Source organism: Ambystoma mexicanum, chromosome 12, assembly GCF_040938575.1.
Source record: "Ambystoma mexicanum isolate Mex_15411 chromosome 12, UKY_AmexF1_1, whole genome shotgun sequence".
NCBI lineage: Eukaryota > Metazoa > Chordata > Amphibia > Caudata > Ambystomatidae > Ambystoma > Ambystoma mexicanum.
In genome coordinates, this window is record NC_090936.1 from 665691514 (window position 1) to 665714295 (window position 22782).

The 22782-nt window shown below is 45.9% G+C and overlaps 1 protein-coding gene across 1 annotated transcript in view; it reads right to left on the reverse strand.

Moving 5' to 3' along the window:
- The window catches only part of LAMB1 (laminin subunit beta 1), a 373674-nt gene that overhangs the window by 304324 nt on the left and 46568 nt on the right, over positions 1-22782 (reverse strand). The window contains exon 2 of the mRNA XM_069629156.1: positions 6424-6599. Within this exon, the coding sequence (XP_069485257.1) occupies positions 6424-6599 (176 nt within the window). The remainder of the gene's footprint in view (positions 1-6423; positions 6600-22782) is intronic.

The window sequence follows — 22782 nt, forward strand, 5'->3', positions numbered from 1 at the left end:
AAAGCCATACCTCCTGGAGAGCTACAATATCGTGATTCAGTAAGGGATTCGATTTTGAGGTTGTTATTGTTTAAATCCTCTCGTGTTCCAAGAGGCCAAATTGTAAGAACATACATCAATTGGTTGTTAGGATGAGTTTATGAAGGTTCGTCGAATTGTAGTTAAATCACAATTATATTTATTCGGAGTATTTTTTGTCACCGGCTGAATTAAGTTAGTCAAAGTGAGGAACCCGCTGGTGGGCAAAAGTAGATTGGTTGATCAAAAGAAAACCCAAGTCATACAATTCTATACGTGCTTGCCAGAACTCATTCTTCACCAGTCCCGACTTCATCCATAGTTTAACAACATGGATCATGGTTCATGAAGAAATTCGATCTGTTCAATGTTGTGTGAGGATATTTCCTCGAATGCTGGAATCTATCTGTTTAGATCATATACTGGGAAGGGAAGTGCTCGACATTGCAAGGTAAGTTGGAATAAATTCGATTTTCACAGGTAAGGATCTGGAGTTAGGCTTTACATAGTCAGTCGGAGGAGATAAAAACTGTAAAGCTTGCTTTCCTTGAATTGGATGTTCTATGGTGTCTCTTCTAGTCCTTCCGTTGTCATTATTAGGTAACGTTTTAGTCTGTTTCGGTTGTGAGAAATAGACTTGTAGGGAATTCAGCAATTTGTGCTCGCCTATCTTCCAGCGTCATGAAGCGGTCTGATTCACAGCTCAGCTGTTGAGCTGCATTTGCCATCATTTTTCTTAAGATGCATTTTAAGAGGTTACTGTATTATTTGCCGCAAGTAAAGTGATATCGGTCATGACTTTCTTTTAACTATATTTACTGGCAGCGACGCCAGTTGTAATTCGCTCAAGCTTGTATGGTCATCGAGAGGCTCATATGTCAGGGGAAGGTTATATTGGTGAGACCAGCACACCCAACCTTAAGGGGAGTGCTGGGGGGATACAGGATATCCCCTCTCTCACTAACAGTTATGCTACAGGGACAATTTTATCCTAAATGGCTGGTGGCAGTGAACATTTTACTAATTCGGTGCACTTCACTCACAGGCTGTGTTCAATGCTGAGGTAAAGGCACCCATGGGTGCCTATTTTACCAAAATGGCCCCCGGTATTCTTGTCCTTTCATGGTCCTTCCCCTACTCTTCAAGGTGGGAAATTCCTTTGTACAGGTTTTTTCTTCGGCAGCAGACCTTCGGCAAGCCCGCCTAGAGTCCAGAATGTCTGGGAAGGCGGGACACGAGGGAGGAGTTCAAAACAGCCTGCCTGCTGGGATCCAGTTCCAACTTGGAGGTTGGCTATCCTGAAAAGACTCCACCCCCCTCAGGTTTGAAGGTTGCATGTCTGTCTGATTGGCTGGGTTCCTGTACGAAGGTCCGATCCTGGAAGCTTAAGAGGTAGTCAACCACTGGAGATGAAACTGAAGAAGATGAAGAAAAGACGGCTGTGGCAATTTCCAGAGAGCATGCTGTGTAACCAGAGCCTGCCGTTAACCTTCCTTCCAAGCGATTTGGGAATCCCAAAAAAAGACAACCCAGAGCCTAGTGCGACCCGCCTGCTTTTTGAGCCATCCCTTGGCATGCTGCGACCTTGCCGGGCGGCAATAACTCAATACCAAGCCATTAAGCGGTGCATGGTCTTCCGAATTCCACATCGTGCTGAAACTTTGGTGCCATCCTACTGGATGCCAGAGACTTGATTTTAATCCTTTAATTCACCTCACCAGAGTTCTGGACTAGATTAGCGACAATCTGACTGGCGATATTCAGTTTTCTCCCGGCTCCCACAGAACCGCATGCAGCCATGAAGAACCCCTTGCCTGGAGTCTTCCCCATTGATCCCTGCTGCAAATTCCCTTCGAGTGTCCTGTCGTCAGTCTTCACAACAATGAATTCACTAAGCAAGTTTTTGTCTGCAGATCCTGAAGACGTCCTGCTGCAAACACTTCTGTGCTGAGGTACTGTATTTTCTGAGTTATTGCTTACCTTATGCGATTCCTGTTAAGCTTTGGGGGTGACACATGCGATTGGGAGTCCTCTCATCCAGTTCACCCAGGCCCAATGCTGGAATACTACTAGGGTGTTTTCTTTTAAGTCCCTGGACCCTAACTAACTATAAAAGTGAACTACTTACTTGTTTTGAAGAGACTTCCTCAGGAACTATGTCTCTTCCTGCAACTGAACCCTATCTTAACCTTCCTACAGCTGGCACCTAGACTGCTAGGGTCCCTCCGTGGCCTCGGAGAGAACGTATGCAATAGACGAGGGAAGGACTGGATAGGAAAACGATGTCTTGAAAAAACCAAGTGTTAAAATGTTACTTGTGAAAGAGTTGGTTGGTAACTGTCCCTCTGAAAAATGAGCAGTTGCAAATGTTCTTATTTTCATTTAAACTATTAATCTAGGTTACTAGGTGGTCAATATTTGAGGCCATTTGTCAGGAGTCGATTGGCGTATGAGGCATCCTCGGGTCCTTCAGCAATGTTAAGATGGCCGCTGTTTTAGTAGATATTTTGCACTACATCATGTGCCACTATTTCCCCTCGACTGTACTGTGATTGTTCCCCCCCCCCCTTTTTTTGCACCAATCGAGTCTGTGCTTTATAATCAGGTGGACTATGTAGATCATAAATGAGATTTCCGTGTGTTACAGTATTTGGAGTTTGCCATCAGTATGGCTTCATTAATGTTTTGGATGAGGCAGTGGCTGCTATAATAAATCCACATTGAGTTTTGATACTAGGACCTACAAAGGCAGAGATCTAATTGGTGTTTCAATCAATTGTATAATGGCAAGAAGCTTTTTTTTAGCCATCTCAAGATGGCCGCCGCCCTGGGGAGAGACGCAATATTGAAATGACAAGCGATGTTGAGGGTCATAGGACTGCCTGATCTGTTACGCACGCTGATGCTGGATACCTCTGGAGAAGGAGCGTCTCCGTTTTAATAAATGCCCAGAGGTCTCACGCCGTTGCTGCACGCTCGCCCTTAGATGCAGTTTTTTTTGGCATCAAGTCAAATAGATCTATTCAGGAGATGGAAATGGGTCTGTTGGGACCTGGTTGAAACTACATGTGGGGACCCTTCCTTGTATGGGTGTACTGAAATGCGCTTGTTCTAGATTCTATATAGATGGCAGAAAATAGATGGTAGATTTCTGTGAAAGATTTGCTGGGAAGTTAAGAGTATGCCTCTTCCTGCTGTGAAGACTGAAATTGTTGAGGTCAGTCATAGGTAGGTGGAGTGCCTAGGGGGGTGATGCCTGTATCATTGTTTGAGGCAAGATGTGAATTTGCATAGTTTCATTGAGTTTCATGAGAAGCAGAGCGGCCGCTCTTTCGACTGAAGATATTTCACTGTTTCCTGTCCAAGCTGTTCAACAGCCACCTCAGTTTCCATTGAGGACATAAGTGATGACCCCTAGAGGAATTCGATGTGTGTGTTGTTGGACCTGAAGAAGGTGACAGATTTTGAGTCAACAAAACCAGTCAACCTGTACAATGGATATACTTTTGACTTTGCTATAAGGATAACAGATGGAGTGGTTGTTTTTATGGACACTGTCGTTTGTGGCTTAATGTAATTGGACAATTAAGTTGACCAATTACATGCATGCACACTTGAGAGCGGGTAAAATAAAGTAAATAATCCCCCCTGAAATGCTCGATGGGTTGGTCCCACGACAAACAGCCCCTTTTGTTTATGTTTGCAATTTTGGTTTTTAACCGAGTTGTCTTTAGGCTGGTTGAATTAGACGTTTGCTGCCAATGTGGGGGTCTGCGTTATAGGAGACTGGCACAGTGGGTGAATTTAGAGAGCTTTTTGTACACCACACATTAGTTATGGCTGTTTGACTCATTCCTGAGTTTAGTGGAGGGATCACACACACTCACACACACTCACTCACACTCACACTCACACTCTCACACTCTCACACTCTCACACTCTCACACTCTCACACTCTCACACTCTCACACTCTCACACTCTCACACTCTCACACTCTCACACTCTCACACTCTCACACTCTCACACTCTCACACTCTCACACTCTCACACTCTCACACTCTCACACTCTCACACTCTCACACTCTCACACTCTCACACACACTCACACACACACTCACACACACACTCACACACACACTCACACACACTCACACGCAGCACTGAAGAGGGAGTCAGGATCCTGGGACCCCACTCTCCCCCCTCCCACCCCAGTAAATTCATGACGTGACAGAAAGCCAGCAACCACCCATTCTATTTCAGATGAATTCCAAATGCACCAATGATTGACAAATACACAGAGAGGTACATACAGACTTCCAGATGCAAGTTTAAGTGTCGACCCCTACAGCATATTACAAACAGTAATTTCTACCCTGCTCAGGATCCAAAACTACCACACAGAACTTAAATTAATGGTCTCCAAGTAGGGGGCATAATACGTATGGGCAACACATAGCACTTAGACTTAGTAGACCAGGAACACAATGTCCAACACAGCTAGGATGACAACCAAAATCCGGGATAGATTTTAGTAAAAGAGTTCCTACGCCCAGAAAAGCCAATTACACTCTGGGGAGGGAAACAACAATGAAATACAATGTATGTCAAAGGCAGGAGTGCAACACAGATGTAAAAATCTCTAATCAATAAGGGGAGTCACTGAAATTCCAAGGCTTGGTGGAGAGCTTCAGGAATGCGAAGGGGCCCTAAAAAGAGGCCACAGTCCACGTAAGTACCCAGCGGTGCCACTTGTGGAAATTCCAGTGTTGAAAGAAATGCCCAACAGGAAACAGGACAAAGTTTGTACAATTGTGTATAGGCGCCTTATAAATGCCATATCATATCAATGACTAGATACATTCCAGTTCTTTCCTAGCGATACACAGAGCAAAGCAATCGACCCCAGGGGACACCGGTGGAGACCAAGAAGGGAATCCAGTGAAGGGTTGGAGTCCCACCCGTCCCAGGAGCGGGGAAGCAGAGGAGGATTCAGCCCCCAATGTAAATCAACGGGGAAATGCAGTTCAGAGGGAGCTGTCGAACCAGACAACCATGGGCTATGGGGGGACTCCTGAGGATGACTATTTAGAATAACCCAGAGGGAAGCACTTACAGTGTATTTCAGAAAACACTATTACATGAAAGCAGAAAAACCTGGTAAGCAAATGCTTTTTCGTAGGGAGAATGAAGGATCGAGTGACCCGGGACGAACCCTTAGCCAATTATGACCCAGAAAGCCCAAAAGATGAAAATCGTCCTTTACAAGACTCAACACGGTACATCGCTGCAGCATCTAAAACCAAGGCAGGGGACCGTGGTTGTAAACTGGAAGTTGAAGGTTCCAATATTGTAAAGTAGTGGCTTGGACTGTTGGAAGCCTAAACTAACCCTGGATTGCCATAGTGTCTACATGTGTGGGAGGTGTTGGGGGTCCAAAGAGGGTTTCGGCCACAGCTCTGTAAGGCCCTTTGTCAGCATTTATGGTAGTTGATCTTTTTGCTGCCGGGCTTCAACTTTTCCTATGGAAATGAGAGCGTATATACACGCAGAAGTCTTAAGGGCAGTGAAAGGGTTTAGAGAGCATCATCCCGAAGCACTGCTGCCACTATTACAAGTACATCCTTCTTAAACTCTCGGTGGGACTATTGACATAATGGTGTGGTGGGTCAGATGTAGGGGACTACTGCATAAACTCACGGAGTGCACGCGTTCAAGTTTTTTACTTTTGAGCGACTTTTACAAACCATGCAGAAAAATAGCCAGGAGCATCCGAGGAATACTTTTAATTACTGACACTGCAGACAAGGAAGCCGTCTAGACAGCTCATTATATAATTGGAGGCCTATGAATGAAGTTTAGTCTGGCATAGGAACCAGGACAACTTGCAGAAACAAACGGAAAACTGGGATTTACCAGCAACTGCTTCAAGCAATGGAGCCCCTCAAGAAGACACTCGCCTCTAAATAATGTAGTTCAAAATGAATTCGAAAATGTGTGGGAAATTTCTTAAATAGCTCATTTTTTTGGCATGACATTGAAGATAGTAGAATTATTTATTGCACATTAACAAATTACTGTGCAGAACTGCACGGGATATCTTGTGCTAATTTGCACTTGGATGGATCGTGCTGAATAGCTTCATGCTTCGAGGGTACATTAAATCCGGTTTTGGGAGGGGGGGGGAGGCACCGTGTGATCTCACGCGGTAATTGCACATAAAGCACAGAGGAAGAGCTCTGCGGATGTAACTGCGCACACACAAGACTGCATTTTATTCAGAACATCTGGCGGAGGCAGAGAGGGGCGGTCCTGGGAACATTGTGGAGCCGCATGTGTTCACCCCCGGGAGGAAGTGGCGCAATGAGTGGGCTCGGGACAGCTGCGCCGTCACCATCATTCCTTACCTGCAGGTGGCTCACGATACAGTAGGGCTCTGGTCTGCGCAGGCCGCACGTGGACGACGACGTCAGCTGGCCCGCTCGGCCAATCAGCAGGTCACCTGTGGCAGGGTAACAGCTTCCTTCCGCACAGCCGTAGCTGAATTCGGGCTCCTGGGCGTGAATGCACGCGCCCCAAAGCACTGAGGAAAAGGGAACAGGAAGCTGGGGTCAGGCACGCATACACAGTGTAAGGAAAGAAACGGCAATCACGGACATACAACCTTTAAGCAGAAACGTGCCCCTGAACGTTTACCACATCACCATGGTCATGGCAGTTTCTAGCCAACTTGGTGCCTAGGGCGAAACATTAGAATGTGCCCTCCCCCAGACTGGTCACTCCCAAATTACACCTCAGTCATGCGACAAACCCCCTCCTCAATATCAATAACTAATTGCTATATAGATGAAGACAGATTCATTACATTGTAATACTCACCCCAACATTAAAATTGTTGTAATCATGAACCATACATGCTCATTTGGACAGCTTACATTTTTGGATGCAAGTATTAAATGGCTGCAACATCGGCCACTCAAATGGGGTGCAAAAGCTCGTTTGCTCTTTGTTTGTGAAGAATTTTAGATGAGGGAGGGCTGGGATTCACTATGGGCATGCCCAACCCCATTTCAGAAACATCTTTAGGGAATTATATCTACAGACAGGACAGGACACCACACAAGAGAGACCCAATAAACAATGCACAGAAAGGCTACAGAGAAATGATTGTACCTCTTACAAACCTGAGTCCGACCAGTAACAAGCTGATGAAGCATTTTAAACAAAACCTGCTTCTAATGCATGGTAAAGGGTCCACAGTTCCTCAGCCACTACCTCCTTACTATTACGCAGGCCTCGGGGGTTATTTCAGCAAAATAAGAGCAGGCCCATGCTTTAACAGAGCTGGCGTTAGCATTTTGCATTAGTGCTGGCCTGCAGCTAGTGAAAATCAGTGGTGCAGTGTAGAAGGGGCGTTTGGCCTAGGGGATGTAATTTGAGGCAACTTATTTGATTGCTTTATGTGTTTAAGTGTGGGCACAGTATGGCACGCTCGTCAGAGCCACATACACAAACCATCCCAATGTGCTCTTGTACGGACATTGGGGACAGACAAAAACAGGTATATGTTCTGTTACATAAGGGAGCACCACATAGACATTAACCAACAGGGTGGCGACTTGTGTAGCGCACAAATCATTGCTGCAAACATATCACAGCATTGATTTACCACGGTCTATGGTCTGCACAATGACCAGTCCCGGGAGGATAGCTCAGCGGCAACGTGCTCGCCTTGGAAACAAGATGACACAAAGTAACACAGATTTGTTCCCCGGGTCCGTGCTTAAAAACTTCTGGGTATTAAAGGCCTTATAAATACGCAACTAAGACATATTCCTGTAACAGCGTCTCGATGCCCCCGGGCTGTGTGAGCACTTTAAAAATGCAAATAAATAAAAAAATACAACTCTGCTTTCCGAATCAAGGTGCCATCTGGTGTGCTGTGCCATCTGGTGTGCGTGCTAGGCAGTGGCTTGTTTAGAAAATTAAAAGACCTTTGATGCTTAGCGGATGCATTTAGTCCATGACCCAAAGCAGCCACCAGAATACTTGAGCAACAAAATGACAGTTAACCTTCCCAGTGATGCGCCATATGCAACTAAAAAGTAATATACAAATAAAAACGTTTTGTTGCGTCAAATAAAGAGACATGAAAATAGTTTTAAAATGTTCCTGTGTGGCATTTTAATTGAAGAATGCATCGGTTTGGTCAGCTAACTGATACTTGTGCAGGCCTGGTGAATAAAAAATACCCCATGTTCAGTTCTTAACACTGAAATGTTAGCCACATACTGTGTAAAAACAGTGGATCATTAGTGAGCCATCACTTATAATTGCCCCACTTTAGAGGCAATTAACACAAGGAATGAGGGGGACAGGGTGTGCGACTCCAGAGCATCTCACAGGCGTTAGGAATATGCATTCCTTTGTTTGCATATTCCAACGCATCGCAGTTGGCAGAGAGCAGCCAGCCACACAACACCAGTGCAGCAGACTGCTTCATCTGTTGCCTGGCAAGGTCGGGCAAAAAAAAAATTCTGGGTGGCACCTTACTGTGCCCCCCTCCTGAGCTCTTTAGCTCTGCGCCCCGGGCCGTCGCCCGCTCAGCCCGGGCCAAGAAACGGGGCTGACCATGGTAGTTCCCAACAAGGCTCATCACAAAGGTGGGGTCATTACATTGGGGGTAGGAGCGAGACAGCCCTTTCGATACGAGTTGGTGTACGCAGCCAAAGTGTTCCATGCACCTGATTTGAAAGGCTTAATCTATTGACATTTCAAAACCACATTTACTCCATGATGGAAGAGCTCCGTGCTGGTTTCCAGTGCAATGACAGTGCAGCCGCTGGGCAGTGGAAACACGAGTCACATTAGCACCACTAGCAGGAGCAATGCAAGGGTCCAGTGTATGGGACAGGCACACCTGCAACTTCAACAGCTTTCTTCATTCGAAATCACAAGAGGCACAGCACCGACACGAGTGCAGGGGTTCTTTCATGAACACAAAACGGATGTTTCTATCCCATAAAGTCCAAACACTATATGCCAGCATTGCCAATGTCAAAACATTCATGCCGATTGTGCCCAAAGAACATCATGAGGCTCGCCTCGACAATGTATGCCAATGCTGCCCACAGAAAATGCCGAGTCTGGTCCAAAGAATGCTGATACCAGTCACTGTAAACATGGTCATGCTTCTGTGAGTGTTACATTTAAAGACGGGAGAAAGGGAGCGATATCAAATATGTGAGTTGGAACTTAAAAGCAAGAGAGAGATAAAGACACGAATAGAGGTGTGTGGGGAACACTGGAACATGTGCTGCCCTGTTCTGCGATGGTGGGTTGGCTCGCCCTGTGTGGGAAAGCTGAGTGGAGAAACCAGGTTTCTTCCTAAGACGCTTACTGATTTACTGCAAAATAGCAAATGATGATAGAATTGAATTGGTCTGTCCGTACTATCTAGGCCCTTTGTGCCTTGCATCGGCCGGCTAATGGAGGGGTCTTCAAACCTTGGCTCTCCGGATGTTTTGGACTTCAACTCTCATGATCCCTATCCAGCATAGTCAATTGTGAGGGATCATGGGAGTTGGAGTCCAAAACATCTAGTGAGCCACAGGTTGCAGACCCCCGAGCTAATGGGATCCTGGTTCCGGTAGACCCCTTTGCTTCTCTGCTGTCCTCTAAGAGGGCTGGACTGGCTTTCTTTTAAGATGTTTCTGTTGCCTCCCTAAAAAATCCTCTAGGAGCAAGCACTGGAATTGTTGCGTCTCCCTGCCCAACTCCACACCTCAGATACTTCTTGGGGTTTATGGATCCCCTAAACTGTTGCACCCATCATGGGATCATTCCTTGCTGGTTGGTTTAAAAGCTGAATTCAACCCTTAGTCTAGTCCTGGTTTCTTCTTCATTGTTGCTGAGGCCTCTGCCTGTTGAGTGGTCCTCTTGACTACTGTGAAAGATCCAGTCAATTCGCCCCTTATCCCCAGAGGGGAGACACCCCTTCTGAGGCTAGGGAGGTAAGCCTGCTCCGCAAGACCCTATCTAGGGATCTGGGCAAGTAGGACCCCACTGCAAGTGGCTCCTCTCTCGGGGACAAGGAATGCCAGTCTGATAAGGAAGTCCCAGTCAGGAATACATGGTCTGCTTACATGGGACTTGGAAAACCTGTTTTGACTGCTGTTTCGACTCCACCAACCAGTGACATTCCTTCCATATCCTAGGCTTCAGGTAATGCTGGATTTCATCTGAGCACCAGTGTCAAAGAAGAAGGACACACCCTTTTTGTTTGTGATGACATACACGAACACAGGAGGAACTGTGAATGGGAGAAACTCCTAGGTAGGGAGGAGAATGACTCCTGCTCCGAAGTGAGCCTCTGTAGAGAAGGTGTGCCAGAGGGGCAGAGCCATGCAAGACCATGGAAGCAGCAGTGGTGTGGAGGGCAAGCCAACAGCTAGCTGGAAGGCTGGCATGCTGAACAACTGGAGCCCAGAAAAATGAAGAGACTGACAAGCAGGAAAACCCTACCAGGTTAAGGGAGCATGATAAACCATAGCAGAGAGAAAGCACGCCTGTCAAAGGGCTACACGACTTCATAGAGCCCAGAGAACATACAGGACAGTCAAGGCTGGGGACACCGGCAAGGTTACGGGAGCCTAACAAAACTGAGGGGGCATATGCCTGATGCAAGACAAGTCGCAACAAAGCAAAGAGAGGACTGGGTGACTGAAGAGTACGAGAATCGCTAAACTTTTGTAGAGAGATAAGCAGGAGGGTTTCAAGCAGTTAGTCAAGGTTGGGGTAATTGGTATGAGGTAAACCCCGATTGTCCCGAGGAAGAGGACCGTACAAAATATACTGACATTTGGCAACAGAATCTGAAGAGTTTATCAACTGTCTTTTGAAATACTGATGAACGTTGTACATAAGCCACAGAGGGCCAGGCAGATACCGAAGCCAGAGGCCACTGCCGCAGGCTCCTCCATTTTGTTTTCTAAAAGTGGTATGGCCAGCTAGAGGAACAGGATTTGGACCAGGGACTGTTTTCTTTTGAAAAACACCATTAGTTTTAGGTTCTAGGTAGGGAATTTCCCTCAGAGAAACGGCAAGATGGGAGTTTTTCTTTTCATTTTAATAAACACCCATGTGTCAGTCATTGGTCCGAGTCCTCCTTCTGGTTCACCAAGTTTCTCTTCCTTTCAGGCACCTGGTTCGTCGCTGGCCAAGGGCTAGAGTCCCTGGGTACCCGGGCTCTTTTCCAGACCTGTAAAACAACCCCTTAAATGGGTTGTTGGGTGGGGGGGCACAAAAAAAAAAAACTGTTCCTCTTTCAATCTCTTCCAGGTTAAAAGGGTGTACACGCTAATTATCTTATAAGGAGTAGTGCCTTGGGATGGAGGTTCATCACATCTTGCTTTACCATAAGTGTTGCTCCCCCGGAGGATACAACATTGTATTTTTACAGTCTTCGTTTGAAACCATTTTGTCGTAGGTGGCGGTGGTAACAGCATCATTGAAATGGCCTCTCCCTGCACCATTTCATGCCCTCTCAGAAGGGGTTGCAGGAAACGCCAAGCTGCCATTCCCTCCCTGACAATACTTATGTTTAGTCACCCTTTTGTATCTGTGCATCTCTCAACCACAGACACAAGCACGCGCGCACAAACACACACAATTTTGAAATTCTCATTCAGTGGTTTATGTATCTGGCATAAAAGGGGTGCGCATCTCTTCCAACGTTTGCTGAGTGTCTCAAAAAGTGAGCTAGTTAGCTGGGTTATTTCTCTATCCCGGTGTGATATAACGTATCTCCCCCTCAGTGTGATGTGCGTCACCTAACCATCAGGTTAGGTCTGGAGCTCTGTGCTGTGGGAACACGGTTTCCTTCATAGATTCTGCCTCCATCAAAACAGACGTCATCTCTTCTACCTCTTGCATCAAATGCAGAGCAGGTCTTTGATTCATTGATTTAAGTCAGCCGAAACGTGGACCACCCACCAAGAAGAATTCACTCACATTTAAACATTGTAACTTTGGGTCACCAATCTCGTTTCAGCCTATCAAGCAGCCAACATAGCTGCTTCACCCAAATTAGCGCACAGCTGAAGACAGACCCAGGTAGATGCTATAGCACATCTACACCACCCAAGAATCAATATGATCCACAGGCAAGGTTCTGTGCGAACTAGACCTCCTTCAAGGTACATTGCAAAGAACGAATGCAGGTCACCAAGAACAGAAGGCTCCAGTCTTCAGTGTTGCTTCAATAACCCTCATTAATGGGTAGTGCAGTACACTTGATGAAAACCAAGGAGACAACTACCAGAATTCAATAGGCTTAAAAGGAAAGGCCACGACTCAACCATGGCGTATTCAATGGCATAGAGGCAACCGAAGCCAGGAACCGCTCAGTGTCCAGCAGATAGATTTGAGCGACCAAGAAACATCAGTTCCAAAGAATGCCCATAGAGTACAGGAATTACAGAAGCCGTTCAGTCAAAGATATCCAGATGCACTGATGTGACGTTCACTTGATATCCCAGTCTGAAGGCTTTGCCATCATTTCAGCGACTCCCACCATAAAGCAGGGAGTGCTTTTGAAGTGGTGCCAGCGTTAAGATTGTTCATGCTAAGCACACACGTGTGGTGCAACCGAATGGCCGAGTTTTCAAGCTGAGACGCGAGGCACATCAGATTGGAAATACCACGGCACAACTTTAAACTACATTGAGGAAAGATGAGGGCCGGGGGAAGACTACCCTTCCCATATTCACCAGCAGCTTTCCCCTTACTAGTGGTCAGCCATTATGAATCCATGTGGCAGAGGACCCAATGAGTAAAGCCTGCAAGTGCATCCCATGAACAAGGCAAGGTCATGGGAGGAGAAGCAGGCAGCAGACCTTTTGGAAACCAAACCAGATGACATTACGAGTGTGAAGAGCAGAAGTCCGGAGACTTCAATAATTGCAAGCGATACGGGGCAAGAAAGACCAGAAAAGCCATCCTTATTTAGCTATTTCATTAGCGAGAAGATAAATGTGAAGAGTGAATTGAATACAGGGTAATTGCGATTAGATTTATCATTCAAGAGTAAAGGAAACTAGACTGCGTAAAAGATGACACTGAGAACAACCACAACTGCTAAAACTGGCCCAAACAATGACTGCATTTCTTATAGCCATCGATACTTTATAAAACAGGGGTCTGCAACCTTTGGCTCTCCAGATGTTTTGCACTACAACTACCATGAGCTCTATCCAAAAGAATCAATGGTGGCTGATCAAAGTTTATTTATTGTTAGCTTGTTAGGTGCTTATACAGCAAGTACATACTATTACAAAGCACCCACCGGGCAAGGGAGTGACACATATTGAATACACAACAGAGGAGGGGATAGGAAAAGGACGAACCTACTATGCCTTGTGAGTATTCAGAACGTGCAAGTGCAGCAAGGAAAAGAGCAGAGGGGGTAGGTGCCAGTGTGTCGGTGCTTGTGAGTGAGCAACAGATGAAGTGCATGGTGAGGTAAGTGCTAGACAGCCTGGAGCCGTGTTGGGTGTAAGTGCGTGCCTCCAAGGCGGAAGGAGTGCCAAGGCAAGTGCTGAGAGTAGACAGAAGCTGGGGCGATTGGGTTTGGGAGGTCAGGGGACCGAGGATGCATAAGGGCCCAGGACACCAATCACAGCAACTGTGAGATTAGCAGAGGAGAGAAGATGGGAAGGAGGCGGTAAAGAGGAAGGTCTTGAGAAGCTTCCGGAATTTAAGGAAGTCCTGCTCAAGGCGCAGTGGGAGGGGGGAGGGGGGAGGCTGTTCCATAGTAGGGAGCCAGCTGAGGAAAGCGATCCACCCCCTGCCCTTTGCAGATTAAAGCATCTAGAGAGCCACAGGCTGCAGACCCCTGTTCTAGAAAAGCAGTTGAGTTCTCACATGTCTCAGTCAATGAATAGCAGCAGAGCACGTGCACAGGAAGCAGCTCTTAAACCGCAACTGTCCACTAAGTAAAAGGAAGGCATTGATAATGTCATATTACAGTGTTTACAAACTTAGAAAAGCTTAAATCATGATTTCAAGTGGTGGAATTAGCTTAACCTTCCATCCAGATTCAACTTTCTAACTACCTCGTCCCCTCTCTTTTTGTCCTTTCGGGGTAGCTTTGTTCGCAGTATACCCTCAAGTTTCAAAGCCTGGGTTCGCTTGGTAGCGGTTTGGTGTATGTACCATCCATGTAAAAAAGCACTAGACTTGACAATTACTAAGTCTACCTGAATGTGGGTGTCCACAGCACAGTGGCTACAGAGTCCTCCTTATACTTTAACTATTCTATTCTTGTATAGCGCCAACTTGCCTGCAGGCCTCGGGCTGCTCACTAGACAGGACATACAATGAACATAAAAGCCGGCGGCGGCAGGGTTGCAGTGAGATTACAGTCATAGTCGGGGAAGTTGAGGGGAAACAAAGACCTAAAATCCTCCACCATCAAACGGGTGGGTTTTAAGGGCTCTCCTGAATTGGGCAGACAAAGGCAGCCGCCTAATGGGTAGAGGAAGATTGTTCCAGATCCTTGGGCCCCATGCAAAAACACAAACATGCACACTAAAACCAGCAGTGCTTGACCACTGCACAGGCAAGGATATGCACAACAAAACACTAGAATTCAATGCAATAATGATCATTTGTTTGACAACAAACTGGATCCAGCTGAAGACTTCCTGGAACTGATCTACCAAATTTCCCCAACTTCTCGAAGCTCTGGCTCAAGCCTGTGCCAGCAGAGGCGAATACCATGACACTTCCTTCGCTCATATTCGGGTGTCGATTTTATTTCACAGCTCACCATTGATAGGGAAAGATACATTTAAAATGGTTTCCAGCTAGGCTAAGATCCGCAGAACCACCCAACACCCTCAGCAAACTTCATTCTGTGTTTAAAACGTGGTCTGGAATAAAACTGATGGAGCTTTAGAAATATGAAGGGAGAGACTGATGCTTTACAGTTCCTTAAAATATTTTCCTTCCCGCCTAATCAGCTGCCAGCTGGAAGAGCTACATGTGTTATGTGAGACGAGAATTTGCTGTAATGAAAGATTTCAGCAAAACACAGCTTTCCTGGGCAGAGGTCGAACAGCTCGTACAGAACAAGAGTCAGTAAGCACCAGAACATCTTCAAAACCCTCCCCCAGCACAAGCTCGACACAAGGGGCTAAAGAACTCAAATCTATATCGCACAAAACCACTCAGGCCACATCATGGCCTGCGTGTACGAAACGAAACCTGTCCGTAACGATATATATAAAATATATATTAACCGGTGAGCGGGGACGTCATTTGGGGGTCGCCAGAGATCGCAAGTGCGACCTCTGAGGTCTCCCTTGCGACCTCTATAAAAAAAAAACAAAAAAAAATTTTTTAAAAGTTTTTATTTTTTTATTTTTTGCAATGCACGCTCCTGGGCTGTGGCCAGGCACCATGTGGCTCTTTAATTCTGGAGAGGCTGGCTTTCTTGTTCAGGCCCCCTAAAAAGAAAAATAAGAACATGAGGGCCACAAGTCTAACACTTTCAGCGCTGAACCTAAATAAGAAATAGGAATGCCAAAAATGTGTCTTTCTGATTTAGTCTGTTCTCAAACGCCTCCACTCAACCCCTCATCCTTCTGAGGTCAATAAATGGGTACCAACACGGTGATATTGGGTGTATATTTCTTCTATGTAAAGTGCTTTAGGCGCAAGTGCTATATAATAACGCATCATTATCATTTGTTCATGGACGTCTGCTTGCAATCACAGTAATTTGGTAATATTGGCCTATACACACTGATCTTAACGATACATATGGCGATCCATTCAGGTATGAAATGTACATCACATTATAGTGATATTGTAACCATATTTTTCGTAGTGTACAATGCTATGTGATGCCACTTCCTGTTTTGTCAACGGGTGAAAGGTCGTGTTCCATCGCTTCTCGAAATATCACTTCGGGGTGGGGTCAAATGACATCACTTCCTGTGATGCCATCAGGGGGTCAAGGGTCGTGTGATGTCACTTCCGCTACCCCTGGCATTTTGGTGAAATGACGTCCCTGCCGGTGAGAAAGGGCAACAAAGGTTACGTGCGACTGGGAGCCACTGCCAACCCCTGCATCAAACATGCAAAGAAAAGAGTGCACAGTGATGGATACAAGGGACACGTCTATAGATCCAAAGGAAACACAAACACTGCAAATCAAGGGACAATCTATAGGAATGCAGTACACCTGCCGCAACCAAAAAGAGACACAGACCACATCACCTGCAAAACAGAGTCTCGTCAGATGGAAAGAGCCAGGCAGGAAGACTGGGCAAGGCAAAGAAGGTCTGGCCTGCTAGTTTCTTGGATAAGTGGCATGAGTGAAGGGAGGAAAAGCAAGTCTGAGATTAAAAGACCACCCCATCAATAAAAACAATTACATTATCACCCGCCAAAAACAAAAATCGGGTTATTTCACCCGCCCTTGCAACACAAATGGTTGAGAGCTATGCTTCCTGCCCACCCCAGACACTCAGAAGCCAAGAGCGGACTTCAGTCCTGAAGCCCGCCAAAGGCACACGAACAAAGGGACCAAACCTGGTTTGGCGCGCAGAGACAAACACTAGAAGGACCTTTCCAAAAAGAAATGGCGAATAACCGGAACATGTTTAAACAAAGGGGCTTAAGGCGCCATCTTGAAAAACATGGCTCCCGTGATTTTTAGCTGCCGGTGTTCGCAGTCGGGAAAAATCATGGTAGTTCATTGTAAAACCACTGCCACCAGCCTTTCCAATAGGAAAGGGTAGCATCTGACTGCTACATGAGTATTTAGACACGGGATACTATGTAACCCCTCCAGCACTCCATTGTAAAATGGAGTGTGCTGGGTCTAGGAATTTGGAAAGAAGTCAATTTCACTTTACCTTCTCTGGGAAACAGTAGTTTACCCCAGAGAAGGTATTTAAACCTTTGGGAAGTCTAAAAGACATCCCTGTGTCACTGCACTGCGGGTGCTGTGTAACACAAAAAAAGATGATGCCTATGGAGTGGTCTAAAACTCCATAACCAAAAGAATTAAACACAGAAAAAAAACAGAATTAAAAGTACAAAGCCCCAAGGCTTAGCAAAGAGCTGGAGGGCTCCAAGGTAGAGAGGAATTAGCACATTTTGGGAATTCTCCCCAACACTGGACCTACAAAGTAAAAGGGAAGTAAGATCTATGTCACCTTTCTATTCTTGGGAACAGTAGTTCACCCAAGAAAATGTATTTAAACCTGAAGAGAACTCCAAAGGATTTCTCAGTGACACTGCACCGAGAGTGCTGTGTGTCACTATACAAAAAGCAGATGCCTATGGAGCTTGTCAGACTCCAAAAACAGTGAACACATACAATCCTAATGAGGAAAAATACAAAGAGAGAGAGAGAGAGAGAGAAAGGTCCGACTCAACCAGGAGTTAAAATGAAAAAGTACTATGTCCAGCAAAAGAGCTGGGGGTCTCTAAGGTGGGAGGAAATTAGCACAGCACATTCTCCTTAACAATTACTTGTTAGTAGTAAAAAAAGTAGTATTTTTAGATCCGATTGTCTACGAGTAATCTTTGACTGCTACACTGTGTGTACTCATTGTGAACCCCTAGACCACTCGCCATTGCTAACTTGAACTGGTTTGGCTACAGCTCCCAGAGTTGTCCCTGTCACAATATAGGTTGGCCTTCTATATATCTGTCCACCAGGTCAGAGTAAAGATAATCTGTCCTAACACATGGAATGAGACACGTACACGGAGGATTCATAGTGGTTGTTATAGACTTTTATTGAAATAACTGGGTTGGAAAATGCCTAACTGTCCCTAATCTAGGAGGCAGTTCCCTACCTCAACCAAAATCGAAGGGTCTGTCAAGTGCCAAGATGTCCAAAGCAAAAACCTCCCTTGACTGAAATTCGATCCTAGCCCTCACATTCTAAGACTAACTGGGGTGTTATGGGTATTGTCTTTTTCTTAAAAAGTGCACAAATGTTTAAGCTCAACAAAAAAGGTACAACTCTAACAAAAGTTCCAAATGGATAATGTTCACAGTTCCAGGGGGAATGGCTCCCTTCCCGCCACCAAAACAAAAGTTCAAAGAGTAACTAAGTTCTTTATAGATAAAAGGATAACTCCCTCCTCCTGTCTTACAGAGTTCCCTCTAGGGGAAAGGACTCCCTTCCCCAGGCCTTTTTCACATTCAATACAATTTCAAATCTTAATAGGGTCTTCCTTAGGATTCTTCTTTCAAGAAACAGAACTTGGGTGCGGGTCCCAGGTTTAACAAAACACCTGGTATTCTCCCCTGCCAGGTTCTCTTGTACAACAGTTCTATATGGGTGCAGCCAGATCCGCTCATTGCCTGGTATACTCTCCTGCCAGGACTTCATATTATAATCTCCCTCTTCCTCAATTCAGTACAAGTAATTTTATGGCAAAGTACTGCGACGATGCAGATGACACTGATTCTAATGAGGATTACTCCCTTTCCCCTCTCTTGGCAACCAATTTACTCCTTCAGGGTGGGGTCTCTGTCTCATCGGTGTTCCCTTCTCCCACGTGGGTTCATCAACATCATCCGCGTTCTCTTGCTCCAATCGCACATTCGGGTACTTGCTTTGATATCTGCTTAACTAGAGCATCTTTCCCCAGTCAGCGGCACAGAGTGTTCTATCTCCTCGCTTCCGAAACAAAGCCGGTCCTGGCTTCCAGTTCCTGTCGTGACTTCCTTCTTTGGGTGGCTCCACGGTCAACCGCCACCGCTTCCCAACATGGCTGATCCAGAGCTCCCTCTTTTCATTTCTCTTCTCGCCGGCAATGCTCTGCAGCCACGCCTTTTCGGTCCCATCTAACTCCTGGTTCGCCCGAGTGGCCAGAAGTGCTTGGGTTGCCTCCCTCTCTCGCTGCAACCACTCGCCTGCTTTCAGGGTTTGTTTCTGGACTGGGGCATCGCCTGCTCTGCACTGCACTGCACGCTGCGTCTCATCAGTTTCCAAGCCGACGCTTGCTAAAGGAAGGTCTATCCATTTTCGTGCAGCAGCTGACTTAAAAATAATAATAATAAATAATAATAATAATTAGGCTTTTATATAGCGCTACAAACCCTCAGGTATCTGAGCGCTGCTTATTATTACCCACGGTGTGTGGTGCTCATTTATCGACCTCGGAAGGATGAAAGGCTGAGTTTGGCCCCGCCGGGATTCGAACCTGCGTTAACAGGCTCTGCACGGGTGTCAAAGCGGGCGCTCTACTCGCTGTGCCACTTGACCGGCTTAAACACTTGCTTCCAGGCTGGAAAGTGTCTTGGACTAATCACATTCTTCAGAACACTTAATCTGCAGATTATGGTTCACACCCTTGCTCATTGCAGTCCTCCTCCTCATCTCAGTAGATGTTGCTTTACAAGGTGGAAAATGTTCTTGAAGTCTGTCAGCAGCTTTTACAGGATGTTTGGACGGTTTCTCACAATATGCCTTTAGGCATAGGGAATGGAGAGGGTGTCCCTAAAAGGATAGTGGGGATACCATGTCTCATCTGATGATGCCCGTCCATCCCTCCGAGGGGCCGCTCCCCTCGTGTGCTCCTCCCTTGTATAGCAACCACCAGGGTTAGGATCAGTTAGCATGCTGTCCCCTGGCCACATCAGGAGAGACTACTTACGGGAAAGGAGTGATGACATCAGATTCATCACACCTCTTAGAGGCAGAGTTAGTTAACAGAGGTGTTGCTGGGGGGTGGAGAGGGGAGTTAGGAGGCTATAGCCCCAGGTCTTTTGGTTGCAGCCCGGGATGGAAGCTCAGGGGCTCCAAATAAAAGGCGAGCTATCCCAGAGTCCCGACATTAGTGTAGCCCCGGATCTTTACCAGACCTAGCAACAACCGTTAGTTAGGATTTCCTCCAACCCCACTGACCCCCTGTTTTTGTTATTGATAAAAGTCTGTCAATCACATGCCACCCTTGTGTACGGGGCTTACTCCTACACCCTCACAGCACCCAACCTCAGCCCAAGATTCCTGTCTCACACACCACTAGGACTATTCCGATCAAGGCCCTGGCAGGACTCCGGAACCTCCAGAAAACCTGGTCTGGAGTGTTTGCTTCCAGGGCACGCATGGTTCAAATCCGACCCTCATTAAAGCATGTCCATACAACCATGCAACTTTCCAGTTTATAGAACCTGGTTCTTCGGTGCCTAGTGGAGTAAGTAGTAGTACTTCGCCAACTGTTTCTTTGGGCATGGTTTCAAAATGCCCATTAGATATCTGACTACTGGTGAGGCAAAGACAGTCTGAGTCTTTAAGCATGTTGTACAAAAAGCACAAGCCGAAGTCAAATGAGGAAATGAAAAAAAAAATGGAAAAAAAAAAAACAGTTTTTACTCACTTTTCTACATTTTAATATTGAGCAGATACTGCAAACTACCATGTTTAAACAATGGTTTCCTGCTATGCAAGGTTTTACTCTGCATGTCTTTGTAATCAAGGCTTCTCACCTAGGGTGCAGGAATGCCTGCTTCCAGTTCTCTCGCTTCTGACAGGTTTCCCTTTTGGCATGTTTCACCAACCCACCAGAATATTATTTCCACCACATATACATCATTACCATTTACTTTGTCTTCATATGTTTCTCCTTTAATCCATCTCCTGCCATTTTTTTATTCCTTTTTTTCTGTCCTGGTCTTTCTCTGGCTATCAACAAACACCAGTTTCAAAACATTCAACTTTCTTCCAGTTGTGCTACTACGAACAACGACCTAGTAGAAGCAGCATTGGAACATCCTACAAATTGAACTAAAATATTTGCCAATCTTTAATATCAAGACCCAGGGACTCAAGAATCAGCCGTTCTTATGACGGGTAGCAAAGTAGTTCCATTATTTCAACTGTGGCTGGAAGATTACCTCTGATGGGAGCCCACTTAACAGATTACACCGCAAAACCCAAGTTCCTATTGGAAGCGTTAAGAGCCCGAACCTGCAGGCACGAATGTTGGGTAAATGATTGTTAAAATGTATTTCTGAAACAGAATTTTGTTGCAGTTAAGAAATACGTCTTTGACAATGAGATTAGTTTGAGGAAACGTAGACAGAGGAAGGAATTATTTTAGTGAGTACATCAGACGAAAGTTGGCAATTGAAGAATAAGCTTATTTACTTGCTTAAGAACATTTTTAAATCATGGCAAAAAAAATGAGATTGCAGAGTTATATTATTTGCAATCAAGAACTATTTAGCTATGTGATGGAGAGTAAAACCAAGTCTTTGTGGTCGAAACTACATTTAAAGCAAGAGAGCCAACCTTATAAACAGTCTTCATGTGTACATATGGGTGGACCATTTTCCCTCCAAATTCATGGTGCGTAAGCAAGTAAATCAGGTGGTATGTATCCAGACCTTAGAGCACCATTAAACTGGAACTACAAGTTTGATAGAGAGGTAAAAGAATGCAATTAAAAAACTAAATAATTCTAGAGCTTGTGGACCAGATGGTCTGATGAACAGTCTTATGAAAAACAATCCTCCAGTTTGGTCAGATATTTTATTTTGCCTCTATACTCAAGTTGCAAGCAGTTGTGTATTTCCACCTTCATGGATCAATGCACCAATTGTACCAATATTCAAAAGGTGGCTCGAGCGAAAGCCCATTATGTTATAGATCGATTTAACTAACTAACACGTCCTCAAAAATCTTGGCTAATATAATCCTGCAGGAAGTGACTAAGTAGGCTGACTCAAAGGAATGTAGTGCATTAGAGATGGGGTATAGGAAGAGAGTTAGCACCACTCTTAGTGGATTTACCCTGTTGCCATGTAAGTCACAAGCGGGTATCAGTACAGGTAGAACCTTATTTGTGGGAGTGTTGGATTTATCCTCTGCTTTTGATAATGTCGATCGGTCAATTCTGCGGGAGCAAATATCAAAATGGGGGATACAGCAAAGATTGTTAAATATGCTCCAACTGTTTTACGATAATACTGTGTCAGACTTCATTGTGGATAGGATATGGCATTTGTAACGTGCCTATACACAAGTGTTTCAAGGCGCGACGAGGCAGGGGGGAGGGGGAACAAGGGGAGACAGACAACGATCCTACTAGGCCAGGTGTCATTCAGATCGCGCAAGTGCAAGGGTAGAGGGGAAGGGAAAAGTGCAAGGGGGGGAAGCTAGAAGGAAAAGTGCAGAACAGGGTTATAGCATACAGGATAAATTACAAGGGCCAGCTGGTGGCAAGTGCGAGGTAAGTGCAGACAAGTGCTGGGAAGGGGGGCTGTAGGGATACAGACAGTCCCGCAGTGCAGGGGTTGCCAGGGAGGCAGAGGGGAGAGTGGCTGGGCCAAGGACCGAGAACGGCGAGTGGCCCAGTTGCCGATTCAGTGCAGTTTCAGTAACTTTAGCAGGGGAGAGGGGGAGAGAAGGCGGAGGCAAAGAGGAAGGTTTTGAGGTGCTTCTGGAACCCGAGATGGTTCTCCAAGTTTCAGGGAGGCAGGAAGGCTGTTCCAGAGGGAGGCCCCTGCAGCGGAGAGAGATCTGCTCCCAACTCGTTGTTTGGAGAAGCGGCTGACCCTGAGGGAGTTGGAGGCGGATGAGCGAAGAGCACGAGAAGGAAGATATTTAGGAAAAGAGAGTTGAAGGTATTTTGGCCCAAGGCCCCAGACGGCCTTGTGGACAATGCAAAGGGTTTTGAACTTGATCCTCGCAGTCACTGGGAGCCAGTGTTTTTACCAGAGAGATAGAGGTT